A 21,223-nucleotide genomic window follows, 5' to 3' on the forward strand; every position below is an offset into this window, starting at 1 on the left:
ACACAGCTCACACAGCTTATACATCATGCCGCATGCCGCACCTTCCCTGCTGAGCTCTTCCGTGTGCCCAGCCTGTAGATTATTGCCACATATGGGGTATTGCCGTACCCGGGAGAACCCACATGATGATTTTTGGGGTTTTTGTCTCCCGTGGCAGGAGCTGGGCACAAGATGACATAATGGATAATTTGTACTATGCACTATCCATTATGCATCATCCTTGGGGTCCACCTGTGGGGTTAAAATGCTCACTACACCCCTAGATTTATTCATGGAGGGGTGTAGTTTGTAAATAGGGTCAGCTTTTAGGGGTTTCTACTGTACTGATCCCTAAGGGCATCTACAAATGTTTTTTGATGTAAAAAAAAATTAAATGTCTGTGCTCCAAATACCATTCTATTCCGAGCTCTGCCGTGTCTCCACCTTGTAGCCTATTGCCATACATGGGGTATTGCCATACCCGTAATCACCCGCAGAATGATTTTTGGGGTGTTTATCCACAGTGGCATGAGTTGGGCTGTTTTCATTTGTCACTACAATGGCACATTTGAGAAAACAATGCTATTTCTACACTGAACCATTCACTTTGTGTTACATTTGGGCCAGCATCTCAGGGGTTAAAATGCTCATACAACCCTAGATCAATTCTTTGAGGTGTGCCCTTTCCATAAACGGGGTCAATACTCGGGGGATTCTATTGCACTGGTACCTCAGGGGCACCCCAATAACATTCTAGTGAAAAGGGTGCTTCAAAAGCTAAATATTGCTGGTCTCTTCTCAGCCCGGCCGTGTCCCCAGCCTGTAGACTATTGCCACACATGGGGTATTGCCGTACTCGTAATCACCCGCAGAAAGATTTTTGGGGTGTTTATCCATAGTGGCATGAGTTGGGCTGTTTTCATTTGTCACTACAATGGCACATTTGAGAAAACAATGCTATTTCTACATTGACCCATTCACTTTGTATGACATTTGGGCCAGCATTTCAGGGGTTAAAATGCTCATACAACCCCAGATAAATTCTTTGAGGTGTGCCATTTCCAAAAACGGGGTCACTAGTCGGGGGTTCCTATTGCACTGGTACCTCAGGGGCACCCCAACATCAGTCTAGTGAAAAGGGTGCTCCAAAAGCAAAATCTTATTCCATTCCTTCTCAGGCCTGCCGTGTGCCCAGCCTGCTAATTATTGGCACATGTGTGATATTGCCGTACTCGGGACAACCCGCAGAATGATTTTTGGGGTGTTTGTCTAAATTGCCATGGGTTGGGCACAATATATTAGGCACTAAACTGACATTTTTGCAATAAAAACGCAATTTTTACTATGCACCATTTACTGTGCATTCAATTTTGACCTGCATGTTGGGGGTTAAAATTCTCACCCTAACCCCAGATGAATTCTTTGAGGGGTCTAGTTTCCAAAATGGTATAAATTATCGGGGGTTTCTATTGCACTGGTACCTCACGGGCCCTGCCAACATGACATGGCACTCCAAATCCAAACGTGTGAAAAAGGAGCTGGAAAAGCTAAATTTCACTCCTTTCCGTCTCAGGCCTACCGTGTGCCCAACCTGTCAATTATTGGCACATGTGTGATATTGCCGTACTCGGGACAACCCGCAGAATGATTTTTGGAGTGTTTGTCTAAATTGCTATGGGTTGGGCAGAATATATTAGGCACTAAACTGACATTTTTGCAATAAAAACGCAATTTTTACTATGCACCATTTACTGTGCATTCAATTTTGACCTGCTTGTTGGGGGTTAAAATTCTCACCACAACCCCAGATGAATTCTTTGAGGGGTCTAGTTTCCAAAATGGTATAAATTATTGGGGGTTTCTATTGCACTGGTACCTCACGGACCCTGCAAACATCACATGGCACTCCGAATCCAAACGTGTGAAAAAGGAGGCGAAAAATCAAAATTTCACTCCTTTCCTTCTCAGGCCTACTGTATGCCCAGCCTGTCAATTATTGGCACATGTGTGATATTGCCGTACTCGGGACAACCCGCAGAATGATTTTTGGGGTGTTTGTCTAAATTGCTATGGGTTGGGCAGAATATATTAGGCACTAAACTGACATTTTTGCAATAAAAACGCAATTTTTACTATGCACCATTTACTGTGCATTCAATTTTGACCTGCTTGTTGGGGGTTAAAATTCTCACCACAACCCCAGATGAATTCTTTGAGGGGTCTAGTTTCCAAAATGGTATAAATTATTGGGGGTTTCTATTGCACTGGTACCTCACGGACCCTGCAAACATCACATGGCACTCCGAATCCAAACGTGTGAAAAAGGAGGCGAAAAATCAAAATTTCACTCCTTTCCTTCTCAGGCCTACTGTATGCCCAGCCTGTCAATTATTGGCACATGTGTGATATTGCCGTACTCGGGACAACCCGCAGAATGATTTTTGGGGTGTTTGTCTAAATTGCTATGGGTTGGGCAGAATATATTAGGCACTAAACTGACATTTTTGCAATAAAAACGCAATTTTTACTATGCACCATTTACTGTGCATTCAATTTTGACCTGCTTGTTGGGGGTTAAAATTCTCACCACAACCCCAGATGAATTCTTTGAGGGGTCTAGTTTCCAAAATGGTATAAATTATTGGGGGTTTCTATTGCACTGGTACCTCACGGACCCTGCAAACATCACATGGCACTCCGAATCCAAACGTGTGAAAAAGGAGGCGAAAAATCAAAATTTCACTCCTTTCCTTCTCAGGCCTACTGTATGCCCAGCCTGTCAATTATTGGCACATGTGTGATATTGCCGTACTCGGGACAACCCGCAGAATGATTTTTGGGGTGTTTGTCTAAATTGCTATGGGTTGGGCGCAATATATTAGGCACTAAACTGACAATTTTGCAATAAAAACGCAATTTTTTACTATGTACCATTTACTGTGCATTCAATTTTGACCTGCTTGTTGGGGGTTAAAATTCTCACCACAACCCCAGATGAATTCTTTGAGGGGTCTAGTTTCCAAAATGGTATAAATTATCGGGGGTTTCTATTGCACTGGTACCTCACGGGCCCTGCCAACATGACATGGCACTCCAAATCCAAACGTGTGAAAAAGGAGCTGGAAAAGCTAAATTTCACTCCTTTCCGTCTCAGGCCTACCGTGTGCCCAACCTGTCAATTATTGGCACATGTGTGATATTGCCGTACTCGGGACAACCCGCAGAATGATTTTTGGGGTGTTTGTCTAAATTGCTATGGGTTGGGCAGAATATATTAGGCACTAAACTGACATTTTTGCAATAAAAACGCAATTTTTACTATGCACCATTTACTGTGCATTCAATTTTGACCTGCTTGTTGGGGGTTAAAATTCTCACCACAACCCCAGATGAATTCTTTGAGGGGTCTAATTTCCAAAATGGTATAAATTATTGGGGGTTTCTATTGCACTGGTACCTCACGGACCCTGCAAACATCACATGGCACTCCGAATCCAAACGTGTGAAAAAGGAGGCGAAAAATCAAAATTTCACTCCTTTCCTTCTCAGGCCTACTGTATGCCCAGCCTGTCAATTATTGGCACATGTGTGATATTGCCGTACTCGGGACAACCGGCAGAATGATTTTTGGGGTGTTTGTCTAAATTGCCATGGGTTGGGCACAATATATTAGGCACTAAACTGACATTTTTGCAATAAAAACGCAATTTTTACTATGCACCATTTACTGTGCATTCAATTTTGACCTGCTTGTTGGGGGTTAAAATTCTCACCACAACCCCAGATGAATTCTTTGAGGGGTCTAGTTTCCAAAATGGTATAAATTATTGGGGGTTTCTATTGCACTGGTACCTCACGGACCCTGCAAACATCACATGGCACTCCGAATCCAAACGTGTGAAAAAGGAGGCGAAAAATCAAAATTTCACTCCTTTCCTTCTCAGGCCTACTGTATGCCCAGCCTGTCAATTATTGGCACATGTCTGATATTGCCGTACTCGGGACAACCCGCAGAATGATTTTTGGGGTGTTTGTCTAAATTGCTATGGGTTGGGCGCAATATATTAGGCACTAAACTGACAATTTTGCAATAAAAACGCAATTTTTTACTATGTACCATTTACTGTGCATTCAATTTTGACCTGCTTGTTGGGGGTTAAAATTCTCACCACAACCCCAGATGAATTCTTTGAGGGGTCTAGTTTCCAAAATGGTATAAATTATCGGGGGTTTCTATTGCACTGGTACCTCACGGGCCCTGCCAACGTGACATGGCACTCCAAATCCAAACGTGTGAAAAAGGAGCTGGAAAAGCTAAATTTCACTCCTTTCCGTCTCAGGCCTACTGTATGCCCAGCCTGTCAATTATTGGCACATGTGTGATATTGCTGTACTAGGGACAACCCGCAGAATGATTTTTGGGGTGTTTGTCTAAAGTGCCATGGGTTGGGCGCAATATACTAGGCACTAAACTGACATTTTTGCAATAAAAACGCATTTTTTACTCTGCACCATTTACTTTGCATTAGATTTTGACCAGCGTGTTGGGAGTTAAAATGCTCACCACAACCCCAGATGAATTCTTTGAGGGGTCTAGTTTCCAAAATGGTGACATTTTTGGGGGTTTTCTATTATACTGTTACTTCAGGGGCTCTTCAAGTACACTGTGGCACCACAAAACATTTGCAGCCAAATTGGCCTTCCAAAAACGCAATAGTACGAACTCTGTTCTGGACATCGCTGTGCGACAAAGGAGCACTTGACATCCACATGTCTGGTATTGCCGTACTCGGAGGAAGCAGGGCAATAATTTTGGGATGTTTATTTACCTCAAATTTCTAATGAATGTGTCCATTTTAGGGCTAAATGAGAAATATCGTAATCAAAAATTGAAATTTCAGAATTTCAAATCCATTTTTGTTTGCTTCTGGAAAAATAATAAAAGGGTTAACAGACTTCCTAAATGCTGATTTGAATAGGTTGAGATGTTGGGTTCATAAAATGGTGTTACTTGTGGGGGTATATAGTACAAAAGCCTTTATAGAGCACTTCCAAACTGCATTGGTCACCAAAAATTTTACATTTTTCAAATTTTAAAAAAATCTGAGAATTTGCTACTAACACTTGAAACCTTCTCACATCCGTAAAAAAAATGGGAACGTAAAACAAATAATGGAAATAAAAAGAAGACCAATGGCAAAAGGTTTCTACCCCAAAAAAATTGTGGTGTGACATTTTGTCTAAAAAGTATAACATTTGAAACTTTGAAAATTGTAATTTTTTTCAAATTTTTCCTAAATTTGTGAATTTTTGCCCCCCCAAAAAGGAACGGATCACCGAAATGATACTACTAACATAAACTACAATGTCTCACGAGAAAACAATCTCAAAATCACAAGGATATCTTAAAGCGTTGAAAAGTTATTACCACAGGAAGAGACACTGGTCAAATTTCTGAAAAAAGGACCGAGCCTTAACCTACAAACAGGCTGCGTCCTTAAGGGGTTAAATCCTTTCTTTCCCCCCTTTACTCTGTCCTTTGCTGCTGTTCCTTTCTACTCTTATTTCATTTTGAGTAACTTTATAGAATACACCCAAGATATAGCAAGACTGTTTCGTTTAATAATGATATACAGGCAGTCCCCGGGTTACGTACAAGATAGGGACTGTAGGTTTGTTCTTAAGTTGAATTTGTATGTAAGTCGGAACTGTATATTTTATCATTGTAATCCCAGCCAGAACTTTTTTGGTCTCTGTGACAACTGGATTTTAAAAATGTTGGGTTGTCATAAGAACCAGGATTAACAATAAAGCTTCATTACAGACACCTGTGATAACTATTATAGCTGATCATTGTATCCTGGGAGTAAAGTACAGCAAAATACCAAAATCCAGACGTCCGTTTGTAACTAGGGGTCGTATGTAAGTCGAGTGTTCTTAAGTTGGGGACCGCCTGTATTGCATTCCTGTTGCTGTGTATTTATATTGAGTACTGGAATATTGTTGTATCATTCACATACAACCCCCCGCCCCCAAATCGAGTGATTTTGACTTTTCTTGCCCATCCCATCCCCTCCCTTTTCCTGTTTGTTATGTTCTTTCTCATTATAAATAACTAATAAAAATATGAAAAAAAGAACTAAGCAAGCAGTATTCAATTTTTTTTTCTGTCATGTGAATGAGGATTAGCAATAAAAATTCAGTAACACACCTTACAGCTGATCATTGCAGCCTGAGACTAAAATAACGTATCTAGAGAGCATCACTTGAGGTCACAGTGGGCAGAGATGTCCGTCTGGAATCAGGAGTCGTCTGTAAATCGGGGACCGCCTTTGCTCGTTCCCAGAGTTTGCATGTTGAGGGCCCAAGTGATCATGGACCAATCAATAAGTCTTAGCCTAGAAATATGCCATAATATGGGTGTGTGCTTACCATATAAATAGTGAACAGAGTTGAAGAGTCAGTTGACACAACTTTTTTTCACCCAAATTATCTAGTGGAAAATCAGTGGCAAAATGGTGTGTAAAATTGCATTATCTTGCGAAACAATTTGAAAAATAAATCCCGCGGTCAGTCCGAATCAGTCGAATCCATCCCATCGCAAACCCCTGTTAAATACCTGTCAAAGCCGTGCAAATCCCAAAAAGAGCGCACAGTCCGACGAAAGTAAGCAGTGCGAAAATAAGCCCAATGCTTCTAGGGGTAAAACCTTACTAAACAGATTACCTGATGTATGAAATATGGACTTATGTATAAGTGATAAAACATGTCTTGTGTACAACAATCTGTTGCTGTATATCTAAGTACAGGCGGCCCCCTACTTAAGAACACCCGACTTACAGACAACTCCTAGTTACAAACGGACCTCTACTATAAACAGCTATAACAGTTATCAAAGGTGTCTGCAATTACCGTATATTCCGGCATATAAGACGACTTTTGAAAGCAGAAAAATCTGTCTTGTCTGGGGTCGTCTTATACGCCGGTAATCCCGCCCGCCCGCCGTGTATTCACGGCGGCGGTCGGGTCCGGGTGATGGAGAGGGCTTTCCATAGCCGGTAAGTCTTTGCTGCATATTGCAGCAAAGGCTTACCGGTAACACCCGTGATCGGTGCTAGCACCGATCGCAGGTGTTTTCACAGCGATGGCTGCCGGCAAAGCTGCCGGCAGCCTCAAAAAGATAGCGGCGCATGGGCGCGCAGACATCGGGGGAGCAGCGCAGCACATCGGGGCCACCGGAGGGTGAGTATATAAGTTTGTTTTTTTTTTAATGCTGGGCTGGGCTGGGCTGTGCTGTATACTACTGGGGGCTGTGCTGTATACTACTGGGGGCTGTGCTGTATTACCGTATATTCCGGCGTATAAGACGACTTTTGAAGGCAGAAAAATCTTCTGTCTTGTCTGGGGTCGTCTTATACGCCGGTAATCCCGCCCGCCCGCCCGCTGTGTATTCACGGCAGCGGTCGGGTCCCGGTGCATGGAGAGGGCTCTCCATAGCCGGTAAGTCTTTGCTGCATATTGCTACTGGGGGCTGTGCTGTATACTACTGGGGGCAGTGCTGTATACTACTGGGGGCTGTGCTGTATACTACTGGGGGCTGTGCTCTATACTACTGGGGGCTGTGCTCTATACTACTGGGGGCAGTGCTGTATACTACTGGGGGCTGTGCTGTATACTACTGGGGGCTGTGCTGTATACTACTGGGGGCTGTGCTGTAATGGTAATGTTGTTGTTGTATGCCTTATGTTTATGAGCGACAGTTTTCCTGCTATATACCTGCATGTCATAAGAATTTAAATTAAAAAAAGGACCATGTTAAATTCAAATCTGTTTTTTTTTAAATTTTTACCGGTGTTTTGTATGCGTTGGAAAAGGGGTAGTCTTATACGGCGAATATATCTTAAACTCTATATTTTAAACAGGAGAGTAGGGGGGTCGTCTTATACACCAGGTCGTCTTATACGCCGGAATATACGGTAAGTTTTATTGTTAATCCTGGTTCTGATGACAATCCAACATTTTTAAAATCCAATTGTCACAGAAACCAAAAAGAAATTTGTCCGGGGTTACAATTATAAAATATACAGTTCCGACTTACATACAAATTCAACTTAAGAACAAACCTACAGTTCCTATCTAGAACGTAACCTGGGGACTGCCTCTGTACAACACTCCAAGACCTATTTAGTAATTAGGTGCTGGAAAATAAGTAAAATGTAGTATGAAAAGGGCAAGGAAAGCTCCAGTAAATAATTATAGGTCAAAAATATTTGAGAAGAGAAAATAATCTCTCTGGCCTCTGCCATTATGTCTAATAGAGAAGCAGCTGCTGAAAGAATTTGACTCATCCCACAAAATTCCAAGAGGATTTAAGTGATATGCACGGCACACACCAGCAATGCTGGTCTAGTTGAAGAATTTTGTAAAATTAATTATACAAGCCATACAATTGGATTTTGGGTCCTGTAGCTACCAGTTACGTCCACAAACGTCTCGTGTATTACACCTAGACCATGAATGTATATATCTTGAATGGGAAAGGAAACCAATTTTCTATTAGAAGAAATATTTCACAGTGAGTCCGTTTTTTTATGTGGCTTAGAGTGTTCTGTACAATAAGGCCTTGATTAAAGCAGCAAAAGGTACTGTAGATAGTAGGAAGCCCATTCATGTTGTAGCTTATAACTTTAATGAAGGCCATAATATAAAGATAAGCTTCTAATGAAATAAAATGTATTGCATTTTCTGCATTGTGAGCCGGTGAGGACACCCACTGCTTCTTGTCATCGCTGTTCAATTGTTATACATCAGTCCCTCACATGTAGTCATAACAGTCGTCCTTACAAATACCTTATGCTAACGCAGCACATTACATAGTAACAAATATGCTCTTGGGTCCATAAGGTTAAGGGATCTACTATATATTAGATCTAGATGTAACGCCTTGATCTAGATCCAACACATTGACCAATGCCTGACATTTCACACACTTGTTCACGATGATTGGCCCCTTACCTGGGCTGTGTAATAGGTCCCCTAGAAGCCAAAGTAATATTTTAGGCTGGATTCTCACAATGCAGCTATTGCTCTGATTTTGGAATAAAACAGCAAAAAAACAAAATGTGAGAACCCAGCCTTACTGTGTTTTTAAAAATAGTCATATAATACAAAAAAACCTTACCTTTGGTGGTTTTCTAGGGAAAGCAATGATTCCACAATAACATATGAGATAGCCATCAGAAACATGGAAGAAAAAGAAAACATACAAAATAAGAAGAGTGATTTTATATCACAAATAAAGCTAGCAAGAAAACACTATAAACCAGGAACCAGCTACATCACTACATTACATTTCTAAGACTCTAGGCAACATAATACCTACCGTAACTAAGTAACTAAAAATGACCAAATTGCAAGTCTTTCAGCTACTGTATTCATAGGATTCACCCAGCCCCGCTTCCTAATTTATATATATATATATATATTAATGTAATAATATAGTTGACTATGCAGAAACATCCAGTAAGGAAAAATGTACTGCACGGTACACTATATTTTGTCTTGAATTCCCATGATCAATGTAGGCCACAATCTACCTACAGTGGCATATTTCACGGGTTAGAAAATCTTTGAGGCAAAGGGTATATAGTGCTTCCTATGTAAGGCCAACCTTAAAGGCTATCCAGCCTATCAGCAAACTGGCACAGGCTAGAATTAAAGGAGTATTCTCGTCTGGGCATTCACATTCAGTTTCATTAAACTGCCGTATATATATACATTTCTTCAATTGCATGTTATTAAAAAAAAAAAAAGTTCCTGTTTCAAGATAACTTCCCATGATAATGTGAAAAATTGCACCTACAGTTCAAAGCCCCATCATAACATCCTACAAAAATGAGAGTAGGCATAAAAAACCAAGTTCACATAAAATAGATTTGGTGAATGTTGGTTGTTATGTTTTTTTTTTAATTTAGAAAATTGCGAAATTTTCTAAATTTTTACCAAAAATCTGATTTACTCATAAATAAATTAAATAAATGCAAAACATACCACCAAGATTTTTCTAATTTTTCACGCAGGGGATTATCTAATGGGAACCAAATTTGACCTCCATTTTATCAACATAGGAAGAAAAGGAGTAATATGTGGCTAAATATAAATGCTATTTTATGGCTGTGGTTCCAACAGTTGTAAATCCAGCAATTACATTAAATCATGCCGAAAATGTGTATAAAATTACTGCAATATGATGTATATTTGTATCTATATTGGAGCACCAAAAAGATATAGAAAATACTGAGATTGAATACTTCAAGTGCGTCACAACATTTTCAGTACATCAAAAGAATGTAAGACCTCTGAAAGCATTTGCTTTGGAGAAGATGAGGCGGCAACAAAATGAAAAAAATGCTTGACAGGGAGGTATTTCAGATGACATCATAAGCCAGACTTCATGGGATCTGGAAAGTGATGTGTCTGGAGGCAGGGCCATCAAATACAGTGAAGAGGGCATTCTAAGGTGAGGAGAGCTTGACTTTAGTGTTAAACTCTCCTCCTACTTGACTTCTTATAACCAAATTACATCTCACTTCAAAGTTGATACTCTGGATGATGCCACAACCCTGGCCATGAAATAGACATGATCGAGAAGGTGTTCAGCTGCTTGACAATATACTGGTAATGGTTTATTTGGTCAATTGATGCTGGCAGGTTCCCTTTAAGAGAATGACATGATGGGAGACTCAAATTCTATACATATATATACAAATACACTAGTCATGTATCCTCTTTTAGCACTTGCAAATAAGTTTGCTTTGCAAATAGCATGTTTTATTATTTCTTACCTTTTCCAGACAGACATTTTTTATAAAGTGAATAACATGGATAGACAAAATACAGCAAATCTTGGCAACCAGTTTCTCACCTTTAGAAACCAATTTGACACTTTTATATGAATTTATACAAAAGGGCCAGAAATATGACTTACAAGAAACCATTTTATCATGTCAACTTTTAAAGAGGACCTTTCACCACCTAACTTATATGGACCTTAGCATACCACCCTGAAGGGGCACTTAGAATTTTCTAGCCCCCAGGTTGTGGAGATATCAGTCCCAGGATCTGACCATTATAATCCTATGTATCGTCAGAGAGGAGGTGTGGGCGCAAGGTGTGTGTTATGCCAATTTGCTCTCATACTTTCCAATCAACAGCAGGCAATGTCAGAAAAGCTACGTGGAAAAGTAGTGAGCTACCTGAGTGAAGTCCCCCCCCCACACACACACACACACCTTGTTCAAATCTAAAAAAAATTGTTGTCAAACGTTTGTGCTACATTTGTGCAGCAGAAATTTTCTTTTGTGTCGCTATCTTTTTTAAGATATCAACAAAAGTTTCCAGAGGTCAACCAGCCCCCCACATTGCCCAAATCAAACAAAACTGGTGCCAATCAATTGTCCTACGTTTATGCTGCTCAAATTTTTGTTTGTGCTGCTGTTGTTTCGAAGATATAAAGCAAATTGTAGAGGTAAAAAGATCTGGCAGCCCCCCCTTCCCCATTAACCGGATCAAACAAAACTGGTGTCAAATGTTTGTGCTACGTTTGTGCAGCAAAAAAAACTTCATTTGTGCTGCTATCACTTTTAATATATTTATAATTTTTTTCAAAGGTCATCAGAGTTTATTCTTTCCAAAGTACAATGTGTTAACTAGTTCCCCCTGGTGATCAAACCAGAGAAGTGTCACTAGGTTTATTTTTAACCAGTTCATCCTAAACACCTTAGCTGATCTAAAAACCTAAACATACATTAAAAATAATAGCAGCAGAAATGAAAATTTCTGCTGCACAAACCAGCACAAGCGTAGCGCAAACATTTGACATCAGTTTTGTTTGATTCGATTAATGTCAAGGGGCTGCCAGACCTTTTGACCTTTACAATTTGCTTTATATCTTCAAAACAAAAGCAGCACAAACAAAAATTTGAGCAGCACAAACCAGCACAAACGCGGCACAATTGATTGGCACAAGTTTTGTTTGATATGAGGGCTGGTTGACCTCTGATTGATGACCTCTGGAAACTTTTATTAATATCTTAAAAACGATGGCGGCACAAACGAAGATTTCTGCTGCATAAACCAGCACAAATGTAGCACAAACATTTGAAACCAATTTTGTTAGATTTGAACAAAGTGAGTGGCCAACTTCACTCAGGTTAGTGAGCGGTGATTTCTCCAAGCTCATCTAGAGTCTGTGTTCACACACATTTTCGATAATATTCTGTTGACATTGCGTTTACACCATGTTTACATAAACAGAAGGTTACATGATTGTGATGGAAAAAAGAATGTACCGTATATACTCAAGTAAAAGCTGAGTTTTTCAGAACAAAAAATGTGCTGGAAAACCCTAACTCGGCTTATACTCGAGTAAAAAAAACAAGAAGTGAACTCACCTTCCGAGGCACCCCCTCTTCCATACATTGCGGCCCTGGCATCAGCTCCGTGTCCCGGTCCGTCTCAGCGATCATGGCTTCAGACGCTTAGCAGCATCAGCACACACTATGATGCTTGCAACTGACTCCACAATGCTTGCGACGGACCGCGTGTGGACACGGAGCCGATGCCGGAGCAACAATGTTTGGAAGAGGACCTGCCGGGGGCGTCGGTGAGTACACTAATTGTTTTTTTTCCTACAGACATTATATTGGGGGCAGGGGCTGGCTGGCTATATACTTCAGGGGGCTGGCAGGCTACATATGACAGGGACTGGCAGGCTAAAAACTACAGGGGGCTGGCAGGCTATATACTACAGGGGGCTGGCAGCCTATATATTAGAGGGGCTGGCACGCTATATACTACAGGGGGCTGGCAGGCTATATACTACAGGGGGCTGGCAAGCTATATACTACAGCTGGGGGGGGGCTGTGACCAATGCATTTCCCACTCTCAGCATATACTCGTGTCAATAGGTTTTTCCAATTTTTAAAATTAGGGGTCTCGGCTTATACTCGGGTCGGCTTATACTCGAGCATATGCAGTAAAAGCAATGTGAATACTTTGTGAAAGCAAATGCAATGTTACCGCAAATGCAATTTAAATGCAAATATGACAACATGATGTGAACGAACAGAACAGAATGCAATAACAAAAGTGATGTAAACATAACATTTACATGGTATGTGTACTTACACTGTATTTACAGATGTATTTACGTTTACATGGTGTTGTGCCTCATTTGCACTTGTGTGGTTTATGTGCCAGTTGCGTTTACATGGCATTTGCTGCAAGTTTAACTCTACTAGAGCATTTATTGCATTTGTGTTTACTTTGAGTTTGTATCACATTTACGCTTATGTTGTGATTGCACTTATGTCACGTTTACACATCGTTGCATGTACATGGCGTTTATGTTCCATATGGTGTTTGCTTTACATTTGCTTTGACATGCCGCTCTCGTTAATGTGGCATTTGAATAATTTTTAAGCTTACATATATGTAGCGTATATGTTTACACCGTGTTTGTGTTTTACATGTCATTTGACATCAGGCTTAAGTTTATGTGGCATTTGCATTTACTTGGCGCTTGCATTTATGCAACATCACATTTGCATTTTAGGTGGCGTATGCATCGTGTTTACATGGCATTTGTTGCATTTCCGCTCATGTACCTTTGGGTTTATGTGCCATTTGCGTTATGTTTACGTGCCATTTGCATTTACATGGCGTCTGTGCTGTATGTGCCGTATGCGTTTACGCATTGTTTGCAATTACATTTACGGGCCATTCGCTTTTATGTCTGTGTGGCATTTGTGTTTATGTGGTATGTGTTGCATTTACATGTTGTTTGCTTTGTAATTTCATTTATATGACATTTGCATTTACATGACGTTTGTGTGGTGTTTTCGCGTTTACAATGCTTTTGCATTTAAATTCATATGCCGTCTAAATTTATACATTTACATTGCACTTGTGTAACATTTGCGCCTTCATTTACGTTGCGTTTGGGTCACGTTTGTGTTTACAATGTTTTTGTTCTTACATGGAGTTAATTTGCTTTACATTTACTTGTGCTAGTCACTACGCTGGTTGTTTGCCTTTTTCTGGATGCAGTTTAAAATAATAACCCACATCCTAATGGAGCATCAGTGACCGTAAGTCTCCACATACCTAGGCGGCCTTAATTGGCAAACTCTACATAAAGAGAATTCTTACTTCCTAACCCTCATCCACAAAGCTCTGCATAATGCTGCACCTCCTGATCTCTTTTCTCTCACCTCAGACTATTGCCCAACCTGTGCTAATCGATCTGCCAGTGATCATAGATTAATTTGAACCTCTCACGCAAGTCTCCAGGACTTCTCCCGAGCTGTACCAATTCTCTGAAATCCCCTTCCCTGGACTATCATACCTACACATCTATTCGGGCTACAACGAAAATTCAAAGTGCCCCTGAATCTGCATAGCGGTCCCCACAGAATAGGGGCTGTTACTCTCCACATGTGTGAAAGGTGGTGAAAGGTCCTCTTTTAAGGGTTACAGGGAGTATTTATGTGTCGGTTAAAAAAGTTAAACTTTGTAATAAGTTATTTTTCTTTCTTTGCTTGCAGCTTCTTTTCAAAAGAAAACTATAATAAGAACAGTATGCCAGGAGAAGGATTAAACCATTGATCGCCATTTCAAGCACAATAAAGTTGCCTGTAGCATGTGATCCTAATTGGCTCTCAAAGTTAATAAAGCCTTGAGGGTGTGGAGGACAAGACATGCAAAAATCAGTCAGCCGTACAATGTTTCAATTTGCCTTTCAAAAAATCTGGTCTTGTAAGTTAGTCATATTCTTTAAATTTACATTACGTTTGCTGTCTTTATGTAGAATATAAAGAAAAATGTTATATGGAGCCTTTTGTGATACAAATATGTCAGCAAAAGTACAAGTGAGAATGGGAGGCAAATTTGAAGAGTATGAAAGAGCCAAGGCAAAGCTTGGAGTAATAAAGTAATATAGTAATAAAATCTAAGTATATTATATGTATGTATATAAATTTGTGTTATAATAAATATAATGTATAAAAATATACACGTATATATTCACTAGATGTTTCAATTACTTTGATAACTCTTGGCAATTACTGAAAATCCTGAGAGGAAAAAAAAACTTAAACGCTTACAGAAAGAATCCCATTTCCAAACTTTATGGGTGTTTGCCAGATCTCGTTGGATGTTGCATAAGGTCAGTGAATTCCAGTGTTTGCATTTGATGTTAGAATATCGAAAACATGATCAAAAGTGGCAATAAATATCAGGGAAATAGTTGAAGTGACTATGTAGTGCTGTGAAGTGCTACTTGTGTTACAGTTGTGAGAAGGGTGAAAGGTTTTTTTTGCACTCAATTATAGGTATATTATTTCCCCAAAACTCCATACTTTTTAGCTCCTGTCTCACGTTAAAAAAACAAATGGACAGTTCAGTAAACCATGAATAATGCATGGTTCCTGAGGGGAGGAGTATGACTCATTTTCACTGTATTCCTAGAACCATGCTACAACTTCAGGCCCTGCACATTCAATCAATCAGCTATGGCAGGAGTTTTTCTCCATCTTCCACAACTTTCAAGCCACCTTCAAACTTTAGTATTTGGTGAGAGTTTTGCATCCATTTTTAAAACAAACATTTTTTTTCTAATATTTACTAATATTTTTTATCTTTGACAGAAAAGTATATGAGATCTCCCTAACATCCTATGTAGAAACAACTATTTATTTTATCAATTTCTTTGGAATTATGATCATCAGGAAAAAGCATAGTATTTCCATACAAAAGGGTTGGCATTTACAAGAGTTACTACATAATGACATAATGAACAGGGTCAAATGATAGGGTAAATAATTATCAAAAGCTAGTAGCACACGATGAAGCAGCACTCCAAGATAAAGAAAAACGGGTTTTATTCCACCATCAAATAGCAACGTTTCACCTTTTCCATAAAGGCATTATCAAGCCATGCTCTAAAGACGTTGCTGCAGATTCTGGACCTGCGGCTGCTGACGTCTTAAGTCAGTGGGCGGTCCGAATAGAGTTAAGAGCACAGGAGGCAAAAACAATGCCAGTGCCAGACTATGCTTGCTGTAGGATGAAAATCGCCTTTCTAGGTGGAGGAGGAGGTATTTTCTTAAATGCAAGATGGAGGAGGTAGAGAACAAGGTATTTTTGCAAATGCAAGAATTTCTCAATCATTAGCTATTGAGGTATATACATCTAATATATAAAGATGGATGTATGTGTGTATGTGTGTATGTATGTATGTATGTATGTATGTATGTCTGCTAAAGGAATCTGTCCCGTTTACAATCACCAAAATTTGCACAGTTGTTGCCTGTGACTAAGGGAAGGTCGTAGACCAGGTTTTTAAGCCGAAATTTTTACCCTGTGCTTTCCAAAACCCACTTATTATCCACCGTATAAAGAAAAGCCATTGTCTACTGCTGCTGTGGCAGTTAAAAGCTGAGCTGTGATTGCTGTTCTGCCACAGGTCATTCATATGAGCTATGATTGGCAACTACAGGCTATGAGTATAAGACAACTTATGTGTGAGATAAGATGGATAGGGATACAGAGATAGGAGGAGATTTATGAGAAATGTCTGAGGTAAAACTGTTCCAGTTGTCCAAGGAAACCAATCAGAGATCAGCTGTAATTTTGTAAACAGTTGTGCAACAATGAAACTTGAGCTCTGAGACAGTCACTGAAAGAGACTCCTGGCGACAGACATTCACTGGAAGAGACTGCCGGAAACAAACACAGTCACTGAAAAAGACTGCCAGCCAAACAGACCTATAGATAGAGACAGTCTATAGATACATATAAAATATTTTTTGTTAAACCATTCTTTTTTGTTGTAGCTAAGAGCAGTTATTTACTATCCCGGGCAACTCCGTGAGCTACAGCAAGCGTATATATATACAAATTTCTAATAAAAGTTATAGTTTAGTCTTTAAGTATCTTGCTGTTTTTTGACCACTTTAGAGTTGTGTTTGGGATACAAATATGTATAATCCATTAATTTAATCAAACTGTGCCTGTAAATTGTCACAATTATGTCCCCATCTATTGTTTAACTCATTGCGAGAGTCTGCAGGGCCGGTCTCCATAGGTAGATACCACTAGTATCAGATGCAGCAAGTTTATGAAATGAATGGAAAGCTAAAGAAGATGATAATTGGGCATGGCAAGGCATCCATTCACTAACAACTGTAGATTTAGATTACAACTGATTGCTGTACAAAGTTCATGCCTAAGAAAAAGGTCATGTCAACAGGATAACATCCAAGGCACAATTATGCCTGCTCCACATAGCAAAAATAGGCTTTGATTACAATCTTTTCACAAAAAATACTGATAAATTGAAAAGAAAGAAAGAGGTTTACATATATTAAAATGCAGTCTTATATTTCTTAAGTTATTACACAAATATTAAAAAAAATAATCTGTATCCTAAAGTCTGAATGCTGTAGCTTAAAACTGGAGAGTATGTATTCTGAATTATGACTCGTAGGCTAGGTCCGCTGTTAAATGGCAGAGCATGGCAACACAAAGCTAATATTCCATTTACTGTATTTACATTTAAAACTTTAATTTTTAAAATTTTTATTATAACAACATACAAAGTCATGAAATATGCATACTATAAATCTCGTAACAATTATCCATCTTATAATTAATTCCAATATTAATAGCATATTATCCTTATTTAACCCCCCCCCCCTCCCTCCCAACCAGCCAGGTGGAAAAAAAAAGGAAAATAAAAATCAACAGTATTTCTTCAAATTTCCTGAATTTTTTGCCCCCCTAATCTTCCTCCAAATACGAATAAGTTATTTTTTCCTAGATTTTAACCTTTTTAATCAATTTTATCCATTCCACATAAAATGGCCTTTGTGCACTGCCCATTTTCTTGCTACACCTAATCTAGCCAGTATTAGGATTCTACTAAGTACCTGTACCAGTCGTGCCTCTTTAGACCCTTGACACCCAGGATAGCCATTTGATTTGAACCTGGTAGAGATATAAATAGCTCATCCTCTATAAATTGACAGGACCAGGCCACATGCACCAAATCTGCACCTTCTTCTGCACACCGGCGAGAAGCAGCCTTCTCTCACTTTCATTTTATATAGTAAATTAGGAGTATAGTATAACTGATGTACAAAATTAAACTGCACAATTCTGTGGTTTTCCATCAGTGCCACCTCAAAAATTCAATACATTTATTTGGCCTACCCCAAATCTAACCGTATCACCAAAATGATCCCAAATAGGTGAGAAGGGGAGAATCCCCTTCAAATTGAGTATCTCCTTTAATGCCTTCCAAACTTTATCCAATAACGCCGCTATCACTAAACCTTTGTGTGAACCTTGTGCTAATTCCCTACTCTCTAATAAGGTGAAAATAGTAACTCTGTTCCCTACACTTAAACGAATTAGATTATCGAACGTGCTACAGTTTCATCTAATAACTAGGAATTTCAGTTGTGTGGTAATGTAATACCCAAGCACCCATGGGATACCTAGCCCTCCTGGATCTACTGCTCTGCATAAAGAAACAAATTTCATCCTCGCCCTTTTCCTCCCCCAAATTAAATCACTCAATATAGAATCCATTAATTTTTCTAGGTATCCAGACTGGACAGACCGCTAAAGGATAAAGTAATTGAGCTAATAAAATCATTTAAGTCAATCTGACCTTATCTGCTCTTGAGAATGGCAATTTTAGCCAACTGGAGATATAATGTCGCATTTTGCTCACTATTGGGATGATATTCAAATCCAGATACCTCCAAGGATCTGCTGTTACCATAACCCCTAGGTATTTAAAGGATCCATCCCCATGTAAAACATCTAATTTTAGCCCAAGGTTAGATATCTAACCTTCCAACAGAAGTAGTACTGTTTTCTCCCAATTTATCAAAAGGCCTGAAAACTGACCAAACTTATTAACCAAACTGAACAGATCTCCCCAAAAATTTTCCGGTTTCTGTATAGTCATCAAAACATCATCTGCGTACAGGGATATCTTATGCCCTCCACCCCCACCCTACAATCCATTCTATAAATAGAGCAAAGAAAAGGGGAAAGAGGGGACACCCCTGCCACGTAACCTGGGACAGGGAAAAGGGATCAGAAAAAATGCTGTTAGTGCTTATTCTGGCCATTGGAGAGCTATAAAGGGTTCGGACCCAGGCAATAAAACCTTTCCCAAGGCCAAACCTTTCCAACACTTTCCATAAATAACGGAGGCAATCACCCCCCTCAATCTGGATGCAAAAAAAAAAAAAAAGAAGGTATTGTTTTGCATATCAGCAGCTGCCCTTAAAACCATAATACAAACTTGCCTGGATCCAGGTACCCCGTCTGTTTTTGAAGAAACTTAGAGGTTATGCTTCACAAAGAATTCAGAATCCAAGTGTTTTTTTAAACCTGATGCCCTGTTATGAATATTTAACCTGTTTATATACACACTAAGATCGATGATCTATTTAACTCCACCACATGGTTCTTGGAACAATCTCTGATGTTACCCTGCCCCTTGGGCCCTCTCCCAACATTTCGCCAAAAGTCCTAGCTGGTGCTCTCTTGCTGGTCAAATGGTTTTCTTCTGCACAACCTCACATGTCCTCTCAACCTCCCACTCCACCCTCCTTTTCCCTCAACCCACCACTCCCTACCCCCCGTGGACTACTCTACTGCCTGGAATTATAAATCAAACACTATCCTCAAGGGTCCAGGACTTATATAAGTACTATATCCAACCACTGGTCTCACTACTATTCCACACTCTTTAAGGCCATAGTCATTTGCTAACAGCCTACAAACAAATATACACTCTCCTTCTCCCCTACCCCTTCTTACTTCTTCCCCTTTCTTTCTTTCCCCTTTCTTTCTCCATATAAGATGAAAAAAGAAAAACAATATAAAACAGGACAAACATTGATCGATTCATCCCAGTCATGTCCAATATTGAGGGAATGCCTCATGTTAGATATAAAAATTATCAAAGAAAAAAAGAGGCTTCAGGGAATGAAAAAGAAACAGAGGATTGAATTCAAGCACTACCCTCTGAAAGAAGACAATCAATATTCCCAGGTAATGTTATATAAATAGGACATCTGGATTAGATAAGCAGAGGCCTTTTCATACAAATGTCAAAAAATTTCAAATTCATAATAAAGATCATTTATGCTTTCACCACAGTACAAACAGAACAAAAGTCGAAGGGGATGAAAATAAAGTTGGGTGGAGTGTCTCTAATAGAAACATTACGATTCCAGCATGGAAAAAGCTGCTGGGAAATAAAACTCCAAACCAAAAACAACAAGGAGTGGGGAAAGAGAGTGTTGTTAGACTAACAGCTGATGAGAAAATCAAAAACTGATTGTCAGCTCTAATATGGCATTGAAGTGTGGAATTAGGCCAAAAAATTTTAGTTTTTTAAATATGTTCTGTGCAAGGATTGGATAAGCCAAACCTCCCAACCACTCAAAACACAGCAGAACTGTCACAAACTCTGGAGTCTGTCCCAGTGTCCTGGGTAGTGGGAGGTATTTCCAGATTTCAACTGCTTAAAGGAACAGATAGGGCTAAATAAATTGGTGGAGATGGAAGCCCATGGAATTCCCAGCTCCATCATTCAGCTTCTAGCACAGTAGTAATAACCAGACTAGTAGTTCTGCAGTTATTTCTGTTGACCTCGGAGCTACTGACAGCAGAGTCATAAAAGATCAATGGCAGTGGAATGAGGATTTGTTACTATAAATGGGTCTTTCAAAATGGACGGGGATATGTTGGGAGCAGTTCGATGGTGATGTAATGCATGGGGTAACAGCATCAGGATTTCCAAAGGATTCTGTTTCATAACATAACCCAGTGTAGATTGTTCATGAGTTTGGATAAACCTGCTGCTGAATTTCTATGAGAAGAAATAAAGCAGCATACCTGTCCCTTGTCTCCTAGCAGCTTTCCCCTCTGTAGTCTCTACTTTATTCAACATTGGTTGAAAAGTTGGTGGCCTGTAAAAGGGTTATGACCAACTGGACATTCACATTCAATTTAAGTTTTTATATATATATATATATATATATATATATATATATATCATATATACACACACACATTTATTACTTCAAATAGATGTTATTTAATTAATCTACCGCAATTAAATAGATGATATTTAATCATTTCTCCATACATTTTT

At 39.4% G+C, this 21,223-nt stretch overlaps 1 protein-coding gene across 6 annotated transcripts in view; it reads right to left on the reverse strand.

Annotated features, from left to right (window-relative positions):
- The window catches only part of KIF13A (kinesin family member 13A), a 187,589-nt gene that overhangs the window by 129,974 nt on the left and 36,392 nt on the right, over window positions 1-21,223 (reverse strand). For all 6 annotated transcript variants that reach the window (XM_072152654.1, XM_072152653.1, XM_072152659.1 and 3 more), the window contains exon 3: window positions 9,161-9,173. In XM_072152654.1, coding sequence (XP_072008755.1) covers window positions 9,161-9,173 — 13 coding nt within the window. The remainder of the gene's footprint in view (window positions 1-9,160; window positions 9,174-21,223) is intronic.

The sequence above is a fragment of the Engystomops pustulosus genome, chromosome 5 (assembly GCF_040894005.1).
Source record: "Engystomops pustulosus chromosome 5, aEngPut4.maternal, whole genome shotgun sequence".
In the NCBI taxonomy this organism is placed as follows: Eukaryota; Metazoa; Chordata; class Amphibia; order Anura; family Leptodactylidae; genus Engystomops; species Engystomops pustulosus.